Raw genomic sequence first — 21,581 nt, forward strand, 5'->3', positions numbered from 1 at the left:
ATGCCCAAATTTGCCATTTCAATTAGCAGAGCTTTTTCCACATTTTTGTTTTAAAAGTATATAATATTTAAAAATATTACATTACTGCATATTACACGGGGCGGCACGGTGGCGCAGCAGGTAGTGTCGCAGTCACACAGCTCCAGGGACCTGGAGGTTGGGGGTTCGATTCCCGCTCTGGGTGACTGTCTGTGAGGAGTTGGTGTGTTCTCCCCGTGTCCGCGTGGGTTTCCTCCGGGTGCTCCGGTTTCCTCCCACAGTCCAAAAACACACGTTGCAGGTGGATTGGCGACTTGAAAGTGTCCGTAGGTGTGAGTGTGTGAGTGAATGTGTGTGTGTCTGTGTTGCCCTGTGAAGGACTGGCGTCCCCTCCAGGGTGTATTCCCGCCTTGCGCCCAATGATTCCAGGTAGGCTCTGGACCCCCCGCGACCCTAAAATTGGATAAGCGGTACAGATAATGGATGGATGGATGGATGGATGCATATTACACTGTTGCAAATGTGTTTATCACCCAAGAGTAGAATTATATAAAATGTTCACATTCAGAAGCTCTGTGTCTTTTAAAGTGAAACATTATCTTTGAGGGGGAAAATACTGTTATTTGTACAGTGCTGAAGTTTAATAGTCTGTAACTTTGCATTCATGATTGAATTACCACAGAAACTCATTTGTTACTTGAGTTACTAGAAAATGGTGAGAAAAAAAATGACTGAAACTGTGTATTTGAATAGGAGTAAAACTACTGAGATAATTACTTTACTCCATGTCCATAGGTAAAACTAATCTCTAGGGCTTAAAACTGTAAAATGGAATATTTCAAAACAGAAGAGGAGGCAGCTCTTGAAGGGCAAAAGGAAGAAATTTATGAGAAGAAAGAGAGAAATTAACTAACCACACATGTTGCAAAAGGAAAAAAGTACAGAAGAATCTCTAACATGTTCCTCTGGACCAGTACATTAGTGTCCTGCAGAGAAAGACACAGGGCTTTCACCTAAAACAGAGAAAGACAGACATATTAAAAGGTATCAGTAATATGGAAATCAAAGGTTAGAACTATCCAAATATCTGTAATATTTATGCTTAATTTAGATATAATGTTGATATGGTTAACTGTGAATAATTTCATTAACGGTTTAAGTGTTCAAAATTAAGGAGAGGTATAGAAAGAAAAACATGTACTGGTTTAAAGGGGACATATTATGAATCTTTTCTACAAGTTAATACAGTTTTCTGGGGTCTTAATAAAACAGCTGAGATGTGCTTTGGTCAAAATACCACAAGGATCTAACAATACAGCATTTTTTTTACCCTGTCTAAACAATCAGGTTTCAGCACCTGCTGAGACTGAGCCTCAGTTTACTTTCAAGTCTGAGAACCCAGGAGTGAGGTGCAAGGAGAAGAAAAGCTTGTTTCACATCATCTTTGCATCTCACATAAACGCCAGTCCAGAGAAGTTATAGAAAAGACAGTTAACAAATTAATGTGCTTTTTTTTTTTAATAATATGTGCCCTTTAGTTCATAAAGATAGCACACTTTCATTCAGACGTGCTGTTCACCATAAACTAGCAGTCTCAAATTTTTCCAAAACCATAATTATACCCTATTGGCATAATTATACCGAGTGAGATCAGAATTTTTAAGACATTTTCTTCATATAAACACAACAAATTTGTGAGATAAATAACACATGCAATTTGTGAGAGTAAACAGTTTGTTTCCACTTTTTCAATGATGCATGTAAAAGCTAAATATGCACTAAAATCTCTGCCTTGTGGACAATCATAATTCTACTAAACAGGTGATTGAGTGAGTAAGTGAATGAGTGGAACAAGCCAAATCTTCACATCTAAAACAATGCAAAACCTTTACCAACTCTGTTGTACCATTATACACAGTTACAGATATAAGAGCACACACTCACAGTTAGTTTATGGTCAGTGCCCAGCATGTATTTCTGCTCATAGCTCGTGGCCATGCGATCAAAATGTGTGACGATGAAGAGAGAAGCTGGGAGCCGTACGAGTGGAGACACAAGCACAGACCCCCAAAGAGCGCCATAAAACACTGACTGACCCACCAACAGGGACAACTTCAACAACAGAGCATCCGTCCTGAGGAAAGGAGGGAGAATGGGAGAGAGATTTTTTTTTTTTTTTTTTTTTTTTTTTTTTTGTGTTTTTTTTGTGTTATCACTGAAGCCAAAATTTTATCTCAGGTTAAAATCAACTAACAAAATAACAAACTTGTTAATCGACACTTACAATTTACATCTACATTATGACTTTTCGGTCAAAGCTGTCTGTGGTAAAGTACTTTGCTCCAGATGAGAAAGATTCTTACCAATGACATTGCACTATTTACATCTTTACTGGTCAAATTTTAATTCAAACCAAAAGACAGGGACAGTGAAATATAATTTAAATGTTTTTTTTTTTTTACTGTGATGTAATATTCCTTTCATATAAAGTACTAAAAGACTACTGAATGCTCCCACATACTTACTAGATTTCAAAAATATGTGTGGGTTTTAGAAACTATCTCAAGGGTACTTTAATTACTAGTAAGTGTTTTAAGTAGCAATCAGAAATTAATTACAGTACAGGTTGATTAGTTGAGAAGTAATTATTAGTTATTTGTAATGGATTAGCAATATCAACATTGTTTTTAAAGGAAAAACCTTTAATACTGACAGCAAGCATTTAAAATGGGTACTACAAACCAAATTCAGTACACTGGAGAGACCTTTTATGCTCCACCTTAAAAGTCATTTTAGCAGGCAACTGTTAAATGCTGCATCATATTATTTGTTCTTTTGTAATTATTGTATTCAAGCATTTAGTTTCTTCTTAAATGGGTCAGTTTATGAGGTTAATATTGGCAGTAGTCACCAGCTTACTTAGTTTTTCTGTTCCACCTTTAATAGGTGATTATACAAGACTGATGAAAGCTTTTGAAACACAACACTTATTCCTCAATTTCTTTGTTTAAAACTCATGAACCACAGAGTATACACCTTTAATTGCATAGCTTTTTTTTTCCACTCTGGAACGGACAATCTTCAAAGAACAACATATTGGCTGCAGCACAGCTGTCAGAGATGCCTGTGCTTTATTTTTCCTTGATTTCTGATGATACACCCTGGTCATATTACGATTGAGTACAGTATATATATATTACATATTGCTCATTTTTAAGCATACGATTGTTCTTGTCTGATTGATAGTACTGCAATGAGGAAAGAACTGCCATTAATTTGGAATATATTTTCTTGTTTTGTTTTATTTAAAGTGCTATTTTGATTGATAAAAGCATCATTCCCCACTAGCACCTGTCATAAACTCTAAAGAATGTACTTTCAAGAGTCACTTGCATAATGAATTAGATTGATCAGCAGAAACAGAGTGTGTACCTGTCATAGACCTCCAAGCCCTCCTCCAGGCCAGGAAGGAGCCCAGTGAGGAAGCCCTGCAGGCTAGGTAGCAGAGCTTTCTGAAGAGGCAGGAAATATCGCTCGTACAGGGTAAGCAGAGCTGGCTTCACTGACATGGATGCATGAGCTAGCAGAGGGAACAGTCCAGAACTGCACATACAAACAAACAAAGGTAAAGGTTTATACAAGGCACAGAAATCAATTTCAAATAAAAAAATAAAAAAATAAAAAAAATCATCATCATCATCATCAGCATCATTATCATCACAATCTTGTAACCACAGTCGTGTCTTTTCAGGTATTTTCCAAAGCGAATGTCAATAATTGTGGGTGAGGATGTAGATTGAATGGGAAATTGAGAGCTTTGTTTTATATCTCAGCTCTTTTTAACATTAAAGTCTGATACAGCAACTGCATTACTGCAGATGCAACACCTAACCTTGGGTCAATCTTACAGTCCTTCCGTGAGATCCCTCACAGTTTTCTGTGGTCAGAACCTGACCAATGATGAAGAGCTAGAAAATGACAAGCTATACTTGTGAATGGAAAAAAGGAGCTAATGTCTTCAATATAACTACAAATTGCCAACAAAACAGACAGACCTCTGTATGACTTGAAAACATCACATGAATTCTGTGCTACTTTATCAGTCTATAAAACAAAACAAGCAGCATTACATATTTAAGAAAACAGTATGTTGCTTTGCAATTAATGTCTACTGTTTAATTTAATTGTGATACAGCAATTTATTGACATTAAATAAAAGCAAAAAGCACCATACACTGCAGTCCAAGGTGAATTAGATTTTAGATGTTTTCAGGGTTTATGGGAAAAAAAATATCTAAAAGCCTAACCAGAAGTAATTACCACTACTGGCAACCTTGACTTCTGTCTGTTTTCTGTACCAACCTGTAGATGAAGAGGTCTTTGGCCAGCCATTTTGTTCCAATTATTTTAAAGATGACTTCATATGTCTCTAGTGCTTTAAGATGGACACCGCTGGGCAGGGCAGGGTGCAGGCACTGGGCCAAACGTTTGCCAATGATCAGCCGCCGAGGCAGCAGAGAATACTTCAGATTACTCTGGAGGGCCTGAGATAGAGGCACGGGAGAGAGATGACAACATAAAACAATACTCAGATTCAAAAGAATAATAAAAAAATATAAATTTTTTAAATTCTATTTGGATTTACATTTCAGCTCTGTTTCTTTTCCTAGTCTGCAACACTTTTCAGCAAACCGACATAATCATATAATAATGAGACAAACATAGAGACGTTCAGAATACATACACACACACACACACACACCCCTTAGTAGGTCACATCCGTGTTGTTCATTAAGTCAACAAGAAAATCAATCAGTATGCCATAAAGAAAGCGAGAGAGGACAGAGAGAGACAGAGAGAAAGATGGAGAGAAAAAAAAACATGTAGATGTAGAAAATAGAAAAAAATTAACAGAAAAGGTCACAAATGCAGAAAGACAAGGAATAAGACAAAAGAATTAAGGATTAAGGACTAGCTTTATATAAATGAATACTAAACAAAGAGAAAGGATCAATGTGAATGTGTGAGAAAGCATGACATGTGGAAAAGAGAGATTAAATAGAGAGAGAGATTTAAAACTAAAAGGTGGAATACTACAGTTAAATTTCTAAGGTTGGGATTATGCATATTTTCACTATCCAATTAAAAGCATGCATTTCCCAAAATAGCAACTTAACAGGAGAAGTGAAAATGTGGAAAAAAACAAACAAACAAAAAAAAACTGTTTAACTGTAGAAGCTGTAAACTGAGCAAACTTCCTCATACAAGAGTACTGCAAACTAGAACCACTCCATAACGGTCAGAATAAAGAGAGGTCTCATTGTTCAAACTGGGGCAGCCGTAACTGAATGGAGCAAGGAAGAAACAGTCACAGAGAAACATGAAATAAAAGAAGTACAGAGAAGCACAAGCCAATCCTAAATCTCATGTTCACTTCAGACATTCATTCATTCGTTAATTCATTCATTATCTGTAACCGCTTATCCAGTTCAGGGACGCAGTGGGTCCAGAGCCTACCCAGTGCTAGGAAGGAACACACCCTGGAGGGGGCTCACTTCAGACATCTCTAATTTAAAAATATGAAAAACCCGCATTGTCTGGTGTCTCATTCACAACTACCATTCCACCTTAACAGAAGCAGAGCTTCTGAACATAAACAAACCAGAGAGAACAGTTCTTACCCACAATCACAGACGTTAAAATGAGACGTTAATATCTTTAAAAATGTTAAACTTGGTTTACTTAGGCATATAAAGGCAAAATCAGAAGTAAAAGATCACAAAAAAATGGCCACAGTAATCAAGACTCCTAAAAGATATGGCAACAAACAAACATGGTTAAATGTAAAAGTATTGAGATACCTTATTGAGTTTTCCAAGAGAGGAGATAAGGTCAGCCCACTCGCTTGAAGACTCAAAGTTGCGCAGGGCCTTTTCTATGACAGCTGCATAACTACGGTAGCGGTAGTCATTCTGGAGCTCTACCTCCTCAGGATCCATCATGCTTCACTTTCTTCCCAGCATGCTCTGTGTCTGTCCTAGTGGGAGACAGAACACAGTGGTCAGTTTCTGTGCATTAAACAATTTTGGAAAACAGCACACGCCCAGTCAGATTGAATGTGTCTATACTACGCTACATGTCTATACTAAATTGTGTGTGAACTTGATTGTGGAGATCCCTTGAGTGAATTCAGCTATTCTGAGAGTTACCCATTCTTGGACAAATACATTTCACCACACAAAAACGTACAGCTTGTATAATTAACATTGAAAAGCATGAAATGAAATGGGACCCTCTAGAGCGTCTGCACATGATTGTGAGGCTGATCCTGGGCTGAGGAGTAGTGGTCTGTTTTCATTATTTTTGGGATAAGTTTGGGTGAATTTTAAAATCAAAAGATACATTATACCATATTCTTGGTCCAGAAATACGTTGCCAGTTTGGTACAGAGCAGAAAAACAAATGCCAGAGCAATCTTTTATAAGCCATGTTTTATGGTTACTGTTACAAGGCATAAGGATAAGTTTTAAATCATGTTATTGTAATAATAAACAATGACCTACTTGAACAATGCACACAAAAAAAAATGTATATCTGTTACATTTATATTGATATAAAACACATTTGTATACTTATATATCTAACTTAAGCTAGATGCCCTATATACAGTTGATTTCTTTATGTTCAGTATCACCTTCACTAAAGTCAAAAAACATCCAAATGACAAGCACAACATTTTTCTTAGGCACAAGCTTCTTGGATATAATTTCATGATTGGTTAATGTTTGGGGTAAAAGTGTCATGGTTAAAAGTACCCATAATGTGTTAAATACTTTCAATTACTCTTATGACAACCAGCACTGAGTCAATAAAAACGAATGGATCCTCACAAAAAAAAAATTGCTGAAAAAAAAAAAAAAAATTTTTGTTTCAGCTGATAACAGATATCGAGCTGAGGTAAATACAAAGACCTGTCTGTGGTTACCAATGCTGATAAATTGAGGCAGTTTAATTTAGTACTGAATAGCTTGCTTCCCAACTGGTTGTTGGTTTAAAAAAAATAAATAAATAAACAAATAATAAAAAAAAAAAAAACTGGGCTGGACAATTAATTAAAAATATATTAAAATCAACATTTGGAACTCCTAATCAACATAATCTTGTCTATATGGCTTATATAAATTATTTTTTATTTTATTTATTTATTTTTTTTTTTTTAATTGTGTTATGTCCCCACTCTAATGTCACTTTTAAACCACGCTACCAAGCTGTAGTCACGTAATACTGCCAGTCTGCCACACGGAAGCAACCTAAATGCAGAGGCCGACCAAACGACTCCTAGTACCAAAGGAAAACACAGCACCTGTGGTTTGGATGTGCTGTGTTTTGACTATAATAAATACGACAATGAACAAAGAGTCAAATGTAAATGCTGAGGGGAAAAAAAAAACTGTTTCAGAAACCAAAGCACAATCACACACCAAATATAAACAGTGCTCAAAAAACAAGAGCTACACACTCTCAGCAACATTAGAAATATACCCCATATTTAATACTGAAGCATATTTACAGTACAAGCCTTGTCACTGAACTATGATGGTCAAAATTACAAAAACAATATATCGTACATTACGTAATCATTGTAAAATGTACAATTAATCATGATATTGATTTGTGCTCATATCACCCAGCACTACTAACTGGCAAAATTCTACAGATGTGAAATCTTGTTTGCCAGGAAAAAAAACTGAGAGGATTCAGTAAAGAAAGTCAAAATTTGCCAGCATGCTGTAGTGATTAGTTTTTTGCTTCACTAATGCTGACAATTTCAGGATGTCCTGTACTTTAATAAATTGTGCCCACACACACACACAGTTAATTTTGCTATTAAGACACACATCAGCTGAAATGATATTGGTATAAAATATTTTCCTTTTGCTTAATGAGAGTTGGGGCTGGTAGAAGGTGGGCATTTTATTTGTTAGTATCATTTTTCCCAACCTGATTTCAACAAAGGTGTTTACAGAAGAAAAAGTAAATTTGGTTGTATAGTGGTTGTTAATATAAGAAATTACAAAAAAATTTACCAAGACTATACACAGTTGAAATGTTTAAAGTGCTGTATGAATTACATTATTCTAAAAGATACATAAATAATGTAACTCTAGTTTCAATATTATATCATTCATTGATTCATTCATTATCTGTAACCGCTTATCCAGTTCAGGGTCGCTGTGGGTCCAGAGCCTATCTGGAATAATTGGGCGCAAGGCGAGAATACACCCTGGAGGGGACAGCAGTCCTTCACAGGGCAACATACTCACATTCACTCAGACACTTACACCTATGCACACTTTTTGAGTCACCAATACACCTACCAACATGTGTTTTTGGGAGGAAACCCACACGGACACAGGGAGAACACACCAAACTCCTCACAGACAGTCACCCGGAGTGGAACCAGCAGGTCCCTGGAGCTGTGTGACTGCGACACTACCTGCTGCGCCACTGTGCGGCCCGTTCTCTATTTTAAGTACTGAATATTTACAATTGAGGGTACCAACACAGTGATAATTTTTCTGAGAGTGTACAACAGTCTTACTGGTTATGGTCATACCGTTATAACCACCTCTTTGTTTCAGAGAGAGAGAGAGATTTAGGCAAGAAATTAATTACAGTCTAATGACAGTCCAGTATCTGGACACTATTTGCATGTTATTTCAGAAGTTATGCATGAAGTAGGAGCCTCTATGTGTAGATGCTTTTCCTGCTACTGCTCAGAGCATATTAACTCTCAAACATAGCAAAATTACAGTTTCCCTGTTTGTGGCTTTTTGGAATTTGACATTAAAATGGAGGAATATTCCTGAGTAAGATAAAACCTTATCTAATGCACAAAAACACACACACAGCAGAGATTACACTGAAATGTCATTAACCAGCCATTATCCCCACCATACATGCGCACATGCACACAGTCAGCATGACCAAAGATTAGTGTTTGCTTAGAATAGCAGACATCTGCTCAGTCACCATGATAAATGCCACAAGGAAGTCTGTTCTCTCTCACACTCACTTACACACATTCTCTCATGCACACACTCTGATGAGAGCCAAAAATGCCCATCTACAGATTTAGAGGATCTGGTATAAACACGTGCCATCCTTATCCTCCCACACAAATAAATACATGCTTCTGAACAAGCCAAACACTGCCTAACAGCAATGACATCAGTTTACAGAGCTCCTTACCCTTACAAATCACATTTAATCACCAGAAGCAAATGCAAACAAATGCATGGTTTAATGTTAAATAAATTACTTCACACTCACACTTCATTAAAATTACAGGAATTCTACAGAAACATAAGTCATTTTTGGATTTTTAATTACAGGAGAGAATATATTAACTCTGATTCAAAATATATAAATGTTTATGTACTGCACAATATTTAACATCAAAAACCTCCTTATTTATTTGATTTTGACAATGACAACAGAAAATGGTGCACATGAAAATCTGACAAAAAAAATTACAGTTTGGATGTTAACATTTGCCTTTGTGTAAATAACAGTGATTGTGTGTTATTATGTAATTATATTGTGGGATCAACTAACCAATTACAAAACTATTAGTCAACAAATCTCTTAGCCAAATATAATAAGCTTTTTAATGTTAGCTCCTCTATCAAATAAAGAAAAATCCCAGAGCCTCTACACAAACCAGCAGCAAGAGTTCTTACAGCAGTATACTAGTCCATATTTAGTCAACCATTTATAGCTTTTAGAACACACTCTTATCCAGAGCGAATACTACCCTGATCAACGGGAGGGTTAGGTTTATTTATTTATTTTTTTGTTTATAGTTTTACTTATATTGTGCCTTTCTAGATTCTAGATACCCAAGCACACTAATACCCGAAAGGTGCTTAGGGTATTAGTGTGTTTATTGGACAGCAAACACTTATAGGTTAATTAATTTCCAATTGGTTGTAGTAATAAAGTGGTTAGGTTCATGTGTGAAGGTGAACATGTTCGAGAGTGTGCGCAGGCTATAAATATTGGTAGATGGGGTGAAGCACGAGACTGGAAATTGCTGGTGGACATAGGTAAAAAACTGCAGGTCCCAGAGTGCATTGCATTAACTGAGGCCAGATATAGTGCTGTACTCTGAAAGTAAACGGATAGTTTACTTCATAGAGTTAACAATTCTGTTTGATGACGCAGTAGATGAAGCATTCGAAAAGAAGAAGCTGAAGTATGTGGACTTGGTGGCAGGTACATGTAAGACTGGTAGAGATAGGTGTTAGGAGATTTGTAGTCAAGTCTGCCACATCCATCCACCCACCCTTACCTTTAAACAACACACTAAGATTGAGCGTTTTATGTTAAGTCATATTTAAGACAGGGAACTAAAAAAAACAATACCGTTGAAACACAGCTTAAGCAGTGATTGTGTTACTCAAACAGCAGTGTGGTGTTTTATTTTCCCTATTTTTAAAATCTAGGCCCAACAAAAGGAGAAGTAATGTTACAGGTGATTATATTACGGCTGTAAAACTATTAAAATTATCATGAATGTTCCCATTCTTTCTTACTTAATTTTAATTAATTCAGACACTTAACCAAAATAAAATAGAAAATAGAAACATACATTAATACATTAATACAATTAAAATAAATTAATACAACAAGCAACCATAATGACACAAGCAGAATACAGAATTGAAGTTGGATGCTCTGGGGCAGCCAAACAGGAACTTGGGCAGCCAAGGTACACTTTAGGTAAAGCCCTCCAGTGTTGTACTGGAGTAGAGGAATTTGTTGAATGGGTGGTTAAATGAAATCACATCCTCAAAAATGATCCAAGATCTAGTCTCAAGCTTTACAGGAAGATAATTTTTGATCTTCATCTCCCCCTTGTTATTTTACAAGACATCTGGATGAGTACATGTCCAAAGATATGGTCAAATGTTGTACATTATCACTGTCCAAAGAAAAACGTGTTTTTGTCGATTGTAAGTTAACTACATCATTTGAACACAGCTGTTTTCTGTCCCATTGTGTGAACATTTCATGATGAATGGGCCAATAGAAATGCTCTAGAATTTCTTGGAATAATTTGTTATTTGTTTATAGTTTCATTTATATAGTGCCTTCCAACATACTAGATACCCAAGTATGCTTTACAATCAAAAGTGTACAGAACACCATTCCATTCAACATTCAATCCATACACAGGCTAACAATTGCGAACAATTGTCCACCAAGAGGACTACATCGGGCACTAGGGTGGCATGGCTGTAAATGACCTGACCTTGGTTTCTCTATTTAACAATAAACATTTTAATATGTCTAATAATAATATAAAAATGATAAATAAATGTTAAAACACTGTGCTCATATAAAGCATATTTGTACTAATATATCAACTATTATTCTAGACCATTCAGACTATTGAGGACTCTAGTAATTGCAATTATAAACAGGAAAAGATGTAATACATCCTATGCCAATCCATTACAATTAAAAATTTTTACATTCATTTCAGTGAAACTTAATAAAGATTCTACCTGTTTTATGACAGTGACAATATTACTGAACAAAAGAAGCATCATCAGAATACAAACCATGCCCTTACAACTTATTTTGAGGGAGAAAATTGAAATTCCATTTTTCTGATCATTTGGGTAGTCAAAAAAAAAAAAAATCATCAATGGCTCCCTAGAAGTAGTGTCTTCAGCATCTGTTGAAGGTGTTCTCTGGTACTGATGTTATGCATATTGCAAGTTAGATTTGCTTGTTAATGATACTGAATGTGCTTTGGATGATGAAACCAACTATGGCACATCATCAACTTGAAATAACTTTTTATCAAGTGGGACATTAACACACTTTTAAAAGTTGTTTTCAGTCAAGAAGCTCTAGAGCAGCAATGTCAGAGCAACAGTTTATGTAAGGTCAGGTAGCTACAACAAGACTAAAGCTGTTTCTGTATTGTCACAACTGTTGTTGTAGTAAGTATTTACGCAGAATGGCAAGCATATAACAAGCCAAGCTCAGCTTTGTTTCAGTATGGATATTATAAAGGTTCTGAAGAGGAAAATGTATTAACAGCATTAAAATATGTGATGGTGTTTTGATGAATGTGTGTAAATTTATAGATACTTACTCAGTCTAAATTTGACCTGTTTTATGGTATTTTATGAATCATTGAAGGGAACTGAGTCTAACCAACAAAAAGAACTAGTAAGTCAACTATTTTAGACACATATAATGAGCCCTGCATCTGAAAATCAAATTCAGAACAAAATATAACCTTCTGCCATTGACATATAAGGCTATAAATAACTTTGTTCCTCAGTATTTGACTTTGACTAAATTTATTTGATATAATTAACCATTGTGCCATCACAAGGTGCTGGTTGCCTACTTGTGCCAGGTTTGAGTTTGAGTTCTGATAGTTTGTTAATAGCTAGTCCAAGCAATAATTACAAACAGATATATGGAGTTAGAGGGCAAAATATCATAACACATCAACTGAAGTATGTGAGACATGGAAATCAAATCAATGAAGGTGAGGAGGAGGAGAGTTAGACAGTTTTAAAATGAGACTAAAGCAAACTAGTCATACAAAGACAGTAAAATATTTTGCATGGTTTAGTCAGATGACTGCACAAAATGATATGCAAATGCATTATGTAGAGCAGATGCAAACAGTGTCTACACATCAACCACCCATTTTCACACATCATCCCATGATACATTTTACAGACAAACACAAGAGGCCATGTAAATACTTTATGCAGCTTGGCTCCAAGTTAATGTGTACAATTCCATCATTTTCCACAGTATTTAAAATTATCACTGAATAGCTGAGCTCTCAGCTTTAAGGATAGTGGGGTAATGGGAAGGAGGTGTGAAACATGGTAGGTAATATGATCTTAATTAATTAGCTTACCTATTTGGAAATGAACATTTTTATTTGTCAGTGATACAAAGTTGGCAAATGCTGATAACTGAAGTGAACAATCAACTGAAATCCATATCAGACTAAACAAGGATAAAAGACAATTCTGGCCTATGAATACTATGTCTAGTACTTTGACAGCTTAAATGATAATGTAAGAAGTAATATAAAACAGGCATTGCCTTAGAAATGACACTTAGCTAAGAACAAGTCTTTTCACAAATACTAGTAAAATACAACAGTTTAAAACAAAACTGCAGGTTTCATAAAGCTGCCAACTTGCTTATCCACAGAGAAACCATTTTAAGGCCTATTGATCTGCACATTACCTTACTGTTCCCTTTTAAAAGGGTCAATAAAAAACTGCACATACACATACAAATTGATTCTTAATTTACAAATTGGTCTCAGGAAAGAGCACAAGTGTGATGCTTGTTTGTGTGCAGATCTAGGAGTTGGCTGATATTTCACAATATCGAAACTATGGAGCTATGAAACTAGACCTTACTAATACATACCACACACAGTAAGTTTAACAACCCCAAATCCAAAAAGCTGAACAATACTGAAAATGCAAAGTGATTTCTAAATTGACTTCTACTTAATTGCAGTTTGACCACAAGATATTCCACACAAGAGTAAGTGTAAACAAGATTTGGAACAAAAGCTGTATACAGGAAAGGCCTAGTCCTTCAGGGACAAAAATGTGCCTAGGATCACCACTTTGCCAAAAAATCAGTCACAAAATAATACTAATTCTTAAAACAAAGTTTTGCAAACAAAGACAGGAATAGATTTGGATATTTATACATCTAAACCATAACTGAATATATAAAACATGGGGAAAAATTAAGAAATTGCACTATTTACCAGTGTAGAAGAGGAGCAATTAAAATGTTAGCAGCAACAAATCTAAAGCATACTTGGGTATCTAGTATGTTGGAAGGCACTATATAAATGAAACTATAAACAAATAACAAATTATTCCAAGAAATTCTAGAGCATTTCTATTGGCCCATTCATCATGAAATGTTCACACAATGGGACAGAAAACAGCTGTGTTCAAATGATGTAGTTAACTTACAATCGACAAAAACACGTTTTTCTTTGGACAGTGATAATGTACAACATTTGACCATATCTTTGGACATGTACTCATCCAGATGTCTTGTAAAATAACAAGGGGGAGATGAAGATCAAAAATTATCTTCCTGTAAAGCTTGAGACTAGATCTTGGATCATTTTTGAGGATGTGATTTCATTTAACCACCCATTCAACAAATTCCTCTACTCCAGTACAACACTGGAGGGCTTTACCTAAAGTGTACCTTGGCTGCCCAAGTTCCTGTTTGCCTAGGATCACCACTTTGCCAAAAAATCAGTCACAAAATAATACTAATTCTTAAAACAAAGTTTCGCAAACAAAGACAGGAATAGATTTGGATATTTATACATCTAAACCATAACTGAATATATAAAACATGGGGAAAAATTAAGAAATTGTACTATTTACCAGTGTAGAAGAGGAGCAATTAAAATGTTAGCAGCAACAAATCTAATGACCAGGGTCTGTAATGGTTTAAGCTTGTGTCAAACTCTTGGGACAAGGTAAATTACAGTTGTAATGCCACTGTCAGTGCTATACAGCATATAAAGATTTTTTGAGCGACAAATGCTGTCTTCAAGATAAATTTTTTCAAGAATATAAATATTGCAACAAGACAATGCAAAACTCCATCCCGAATGCATTAGAAAGGCATGGCTGCAGAAAAAAAGGGTGTGGGTGTCGGAATGGCCTGCGTATTTCGAAACGCAAACAACAAAGACTTTGTACTTTTACACTTTAAAATGTGTTTGCATTAGGAATAAGGCTTGAAAGGCTTCATTACTTGAGGATTTCAGTCTCAAAACACTGGTTAGCTGTTGGGAGTAAGAATGGCAACATTACAACATTCTAAAAGGTCTACTCTTGTTGCTTTACTGAAATATATTTGAAATATACTGCAACAATCATTTTAGAAATAATGGTTCCTTTTCAAAAACGTCCTGAATTAAAACAAAGTAGTATCACTGTTGTGTTTCAATATAGTACAGGTCAAAGATGATTTATGAATCACTATTTGCACATTTTAATTTAATTTAACATATGTCCCAACATCCACATCATTCAAGAACATGTCCTTGATTAAAAAATATTTCAAACATACAGTACAGATCAAAATTGGAGAACCACTGACTGTTCCTAAATTTCAAAGTCACTGCTCCTCCCAATTTAAAAGGTATACTAAAATAAATAGAAGAGATGTAGTTAAAGTGTATTTCACAATTTAAAAATATTCTATACCACAACATAAACAAGTGTGAAACCTGAGACAAGAGCTTAGAACAAAATGAGAGTAAAGTAATGGCAGCATAAATGAAGCTTAGAAATTAACTTTTTCATGGTTTCAGCTTCCATAAATTGGAAGGTGTACTAGGAGCCCATTCTTTGAATGACTTTAGCGCATCTGCACTAGCAGGACATCAATTTCAACAATGAAATGAATGTGTTTGTAGTTGGTTTCTGAGCCATGGCTTTGCCATCTGCAATTTTCCAATTATTTTCCACCAGGTTTAGATCAGAACTCAGGCCATGTTATTTATTCAGTTTCAACAGCTTCAAGAAAATGTTTTAAACATTTTGAGGTGTGACAAGGGGGCATTGCCTTGCATAAATATTGCTGACTGATTGGAAGCTGTTCGCAGGGAAGGAAGTGCATTGCTGAAAGAAAATGTTACTGATGAACATGACCATACACCTTGCCATATTGCCAACTGTATAAAAGGCCCAACCCCAGCTGACGAAACAAGTCTTCTTAAAACACTTTGGGTTCAGTCTTTCCTCTGCTTGATGCTGAACATAATTTTTCCCCATCTAATATGACTAAAGTAAAACTTGCTCTCATCACTAAAGTGAACTTCGGACCAGTTATCCTTTCTACACAACATGAGGTAAGCATGAATGTCCACACTGCTTTACAACAGGCATCTATTTTTTTTACATAATTAATCATTGCCTGAATTTATCAAACATGTACCAAAATCAGCAAATTTCAGTTCTGTCAATATCCACTTCTGAACCAAAATAATTAGTTTGGGAAACTTTTGTGTTTAAACCAGTTCAATAAAACTCCTACTAGTACTAGGCCATTTTATTTCTGTCAGAGACTCTGAGGTACAACGGGCCACTGGAATTTTATGTAAAATACTGTGCAAAGACAGAGATCACCTTTGTTTAGATCATTTCTAGCTATAAATATTTTTTTCAGCATCAGATAAAAAGAAGAAAGCAAATATTTAAAAATAAATATAAAGTAGACAACAGAAAACAACATTTCAAAACATTCAGTGTTTGTTTCCTCTTTTCTCTCTATTACGTCTTCCATTTTTTTCAGAACATATTTTCTGTACATCCAGTATTTGAATATGGTTATTGGTATATTCTGCAGTGTACTATCAATGAAATATTAAAGATATTCCAAGATGTTGATGTCTTATGCGTGGTCAGTTCAGTGTTGGAAGTAAAGGCTTTTCGACACGTATGCATTCTTTCAGAAGCACAGTGAAATTGATATCATAAGCAGGGGATTCTAGATTCTTAGTATATCAGATTTTGACTGTCATGGTGGTTAATCAGTTGTTGAACGGTTGTTGGGAGCCGCGATTTCTGTAGCTTTAATGTTTGAACTACAGTTTTTTTTTTTTTTTTTTTTTACAGTTATTCTCCTCAGAAACATCTCTTGATGGACATAAGATGTAATATGGAGGGTGTCTGTATTGCACTGTAGCGAATATTCGTTCTCATATTTTTCATTTCATTAGTTCTGTACACATATGGATATAATCTGTCCATCTTAAATTTTGCTCCAACTATAATCTGGTACCAGATATTAATTACGTATATAGCATATACATTTTCCCTGCTATATTTGTGTAATCTATTCTAAAATTTAAAATACAATGACTCACCCAGCGCAGAATATCAGGACGGGGAATGGAACTATAGAGGGCCAGACCTCAGAATAATACGGTAAAGCATCGAAACAAGGTGAACAAATAAACGCAAAAAATAAAAGGAGATTTAGGCTTCAATAAGAGTGAAATAAACAGCGTGTGCAGCTCTCTCTGAGAGCGAGTATGCACTCAGCTGATCTTAACCAACACACACTGCCGAGGACTTCCTGATGGGCGGCGGAGGAATAAACCAACTCGAAAGAAATAGGGGGACATGGCCTAGATGATTTTTACTTTCGAGTGTTTAAATCAATTTCCACACATTTCCGCTGCAATGAAATATCTGTAACGGCACGTAAAAACAACAGAGACCAACGTTCAGTCCCAGCTGACAGAATGAAAAAAATTAACCTACACATTGTTTGGTGTTTGGTGATGTGAGCCCCGCTCTTAGGCTTGGTTCGGTTTCAGGATGTTGTCTTTGTGTTTACGCACGCACCTCACACCAGCCTGTCACATTACTTCAGCTCCTTAAAACAAGCAACACTGAATTATAAAGAAACTACACAAACTGATTGAGAAACTAATTTGAGAAACTGCCCTAGGTATGCCATAAAAGACCAAACTTATTCAAAGTTAATATATGTTGATATACAATACTGTGTTAAAGTTTTAGGCACCAGAGTTTATGAGATTTAAAAAACTACTTATCTGAGCTCATATCTGAGCAAAACGTGTCTAAAAACAAACAAACAACAAATAATGCTCAACATTCAGATAAAAGCAGATAAGATTATTCCAGTAAGTGTGATATTCTGTTAATGAGTTGGTTTTCCAAATCTCTCCTCATGGCAGTCCATATTTGAGGTTATCGTCCAATACCTAGTTTAGTGGTTAATATATATATATATATATATATATATATATATATATATATATATATATATATATATGTAATAACAATAATAATAATAGTAGAACTGTAGAAGGCACTCTAATATTTCAAAATACTCAATTCCATCAGTATTTAGGCCCATTGAACAAAGATTATTATCTTTGTATACTTTTATTTTGTATTATTTTTAATGAAAACAGCAAGCCTGAAATGACTATGTTTGATGTCCATATGTCAAAAATAAACAGTCATTAAAGTATTGTTGGTTTGTTTATTAAGCTTTATTTTTCAATATAAATATATCCTCACACTTTATATCATCAACTTTAATACTTAATGCTAAGACTCTAAGTGAGCTGATTCTTAGTTGCAAGGACTCATTTTATTTTAAGGGGACAGATTATAAATACTTTTTCAGTGATGGTGCTCATTACTTTGGGGTTCTGGAATTCTTAGCAAACCCACAAAATGTGAAATAAGACCACCCAGTCAGTTCTTTGTGGGATTCCTAAGTCATAAAACATGGCATTAATGAGTCAGTCAGAGCACCAGACCCTCTTTTATACAAGAATACACAATGTGGGCACATAATTAAGGAATTAGCTTATGGGTTTCCTCCCATAAACTAAAAACACACATTGATTGGTGGAATGGACAACCCAGTAGTGTCAATAGGTGTGAGTGTGTCACCCTGTGAAGGACTGGTGCCTCCTCCAGGGTGTGTTCCTGCCTTGCACCCAGTAATTCAAAATAGGCTCCAGACCCTCTGCGGCCCTAAATTAAATAATTGGTTACAGACTGAAAATGAATATTGTGATATAAATAAATTAAAATAATAAAATATGCTTAATCACATTCCCTCCTACAAACCTACTTTTAAATTTAGTAAAATGCAATAAAAACAATTAAATAAAATCTGTATGAAGTTGGACAGGGGCCAAATAAGTCTTATAAGTTTTAAAAGACATAGTTCCTTCCAAAGGCCAACATCTGTCATTGTACAGTAGTGCATCAGTGCTAAAGACACTAGTGACTTGCCCATGTGAGAAGATACCACTGATGTGGAGGTGTATGTTGGGATTATAAAGATATGTGCAGATAAAGCCTGGCCTCATTCTGCATGTGTCACAAAGCATTTTACAAGAACAACAATGGTGACAAAAGTGCTTGGATTTAATGTAACTTTATTTTTTCATGAGTTATTTACAAGTTTGTGACCACTTATAAAATGTGTTCAAAGTGCTGCCCATTGTGTTAGATTGTCAATGCAACCCTCTCCTCCGACTCTTCACACATAGTAACACCACAGGAGAAATGCTAGCACAGGCTTCCAGTATCCGTAGTTTTAGTTGCTGCCATGTAGGCCATTTTATAAGTGGTCACAAAATAAGTGTAAATAACTCATGAAATAATAAAGTTACATTAAATCCAAGCACTTTTGTCACTATTGTTGTTCTTGTGAAATTTCCAATAAGTTTGATGTGTCACATGACCCTCTTCCCATTGAGAAAACAAAAGTTGGATCTAAAATGGCAGACTTCAAAATGGCCGCCATGGTCACCACCCATCTTGAAAAGTTTTCCCCCTCCCGTATACTATACAAACAGGAAGTTGCTATCACCAACAATTCCCATTTTATTAAGGTGCATCCATATAAATGGCCCACCTTGTATGTGTTGCTCTGTCTTCACACGTGTATGAACTTGAGTGACATACATAGTGTTTACTATAATGTCAGCCCACCATTTGCAGCTTTAACAGATTTAACTCTTCTGGGAACGCTTTTCACAAATTTGTATTTATGTCATTTTTGGTAATTTTTCCAGAAATGCATTTGTGAAATCAGACACTGATGTGAAGTCCTGGCTCACAGTCTCTACTCTAATTCATCCCAATTTTATCGGGTTCAGGTTAGGACTCTGTTAAGTTCTTCCACACCAAGCTCACTCGTCCATTTCTTTATGGACCTTGATTTGTTCACTGGTATGCAGTCATATTGGAACAGGAAGAGGCCATCCCCAAACTGTTCCAAAATAAGTGGGGAGCATGAAATTGTCCAAAATCTGTTATATGCTGAAGCATTCAGTGTTCCTTTTACTGGAACAAAGGGGCAGAGCCCAACTAAAAATACAACCCTACACCATAATCCCCACCTCCACCAAACTTTACACTTTTTCTCCTGGCAACCCCAAACCCAAGCTCCTCCATCACACTGCCATATGGATAAGCGTGATTTGTCATTTCAGAAAACACATCTGTATTGCTCTTGAGTCCAGTGGCGTTGAGTGTGCTTTACACCACAGCATCAGACGTTGCACACATGCGTTGCATGTAGTGATGTAAGGCTTGTATGCAACTGGCCATGGAAACCCATTCCATGAAGCTCTCTACACACTGTTCTTGACCAAATCTGAAGGCCACATTAATTTTGGAAGTCTGTAGCAATTGCCTCTGCAAAAATTTGGCAGCCTGTGTGCACTATGGGGCTCAACATTCACTGATCCCACTCTGTAATTTTACCTGGCCTACCTGATTTGCTGTTGTTCCCAATCACTTTCACTTTGTTTTATTGGTCAATGTGTGTGCTGGTCATAAAATTAGAATATCATGAAAAAGTCAATTTATTTCAGTAATTCCATTTAAAAAGTGCTTGTGAAAAAAATGTTTATTACTTTTAATATGATGACTATAAATGACAACTAATGAAATCCACAAATTCAGTATCTCAGAAAACCAGACTATTGTAAAAAGGTTCAATATTGAAGACACCTGGTGCCACACTGTAATCAGCTAATTAACTCAAAACACCTGCAAAGGCCTTTAAATGGTCTCTCAGTCTAGTTCTGTAGGCTACACAATCATGGGGAAGACTGCTGATGTCACAGTTGTCCAAAAAACAGCCATTGACACCTTACACAAGCAGGGCAAGACACAAAGAGCTGACACAAGAGCAGAGCTCTGTGTCCAAGCACATTAATAGAGAGGCGAAGGGAAGGACAAGATGTGGTAGAAAAAAGTGTACAAGCAATAGGGATAACCACACCCTGGAGAGGATTGTGAAACAAAACCCACTCAAAAATGTGAGGGAGATTCACAAAGACTGGACTGCAGCTGGAGTCAGTGCTTCAGGAACCACCACCACACAGACGGATGCAAGACATGGGTTTCAGAGTCGCATTCCTTGTGTCGTGCCACTCTTGAACAAGAGACAGCGTCAGAAGTGTCTCACTTCCATAAAGGACTGGACTGCTGCTGAGTGGTCCAAAGTTATGCTCTCTGATTAAAGTAAATTTTGTATTTCCTTTGGATATCAAGGTCCCAGAGTCTGGAGGAAGAGAGGAGAGGCACAGAGGTCCAGTGTAAAGTTTCCACAGTCAGTGATGGTTTGAGGTGCCATGTCATCTGGTGGTGTTGGTCGACGCAGCTGTCTACCAGGAAGTTATAGAGTACTTCATGCTTCCTGCTGCTGACCAACTTTATGGAGATGCAGATTTCATTTTCTGACAGGACTTGGCACCTGTACCTGGTTTAAAGACCATGGTCTCCCTGTTGTTAATTGGCCAGCAAACTTGCCTCACTTTAACCCCATAGAACATCTATGGGGTATTGTGAAGAGGAAGATGCAATACACCAGACCAAACAATTCAGAAGAGCTGAAGGCCACTATCAGAGCAACCTGGGCTCTCATATAACACCTGAGCAGTGCCACAGACTGATCGACTCGACGCCACGCCGCATTGCTGC

General features: G+C 36.1%; 1 protein-coding gene across 1 annotated transcript in view; it reads right to left on the minus strand.

The window, feature by feature from the left end:
• The window catches only part of dop1b (DOP1 leucine zipper like protein B), a 52,157-nt gene extending 35,029 nt beyond the window's left edge, over nt 1–17,128 (minus strand). Inside the window, exons 1-6 of the mRNA XM_066685961.1 lie at nt 16,958–17,128; nt 5,841–6,016; nt 4,342–4,523; nt 3,412–3,582; nt 1,924–2,113; nt 894–992 (exon numbers count right to left, since the gene is read on the minus strand). Of these exons, the coding sequence (XP_066542058.1) occupies nt 894–992; nt 1,924–2,113; nt 3,412–3,582; nt 4,342–4,523; nt 5,841–5,981 (783 nt within the window). The 5' untranslated portion in view covers nt 5,982–6,016; nt 16,958–17,128. The remainder of the gene's footprint in view (nt 1–893; nt 993–1,923; nt 2,114–3,411; nt 3,583–4,341; nt 4,524–5,840; nt 6,017–16,957) is intronic.
• Between the last annotated feature and the right edge of the window lie 4,453 nt (nt 17,129–21,581).

Source organism: Hoplias malabaricus, chromosome 12 (assembly GCF_029633855.1).
Source record: "Hoplias malabaricus isolate fHopMal1 chromosome 12, fHopMal1.hap1, whole genome shotgun sequence".
In the NCBI taxonomy this organism is placed as follows: Eukaryota; Metazoa; Chordata; class Actinopteri; order Characiformes; family Erythrinidae; genus Hoplias; species Hoplias malabaricus.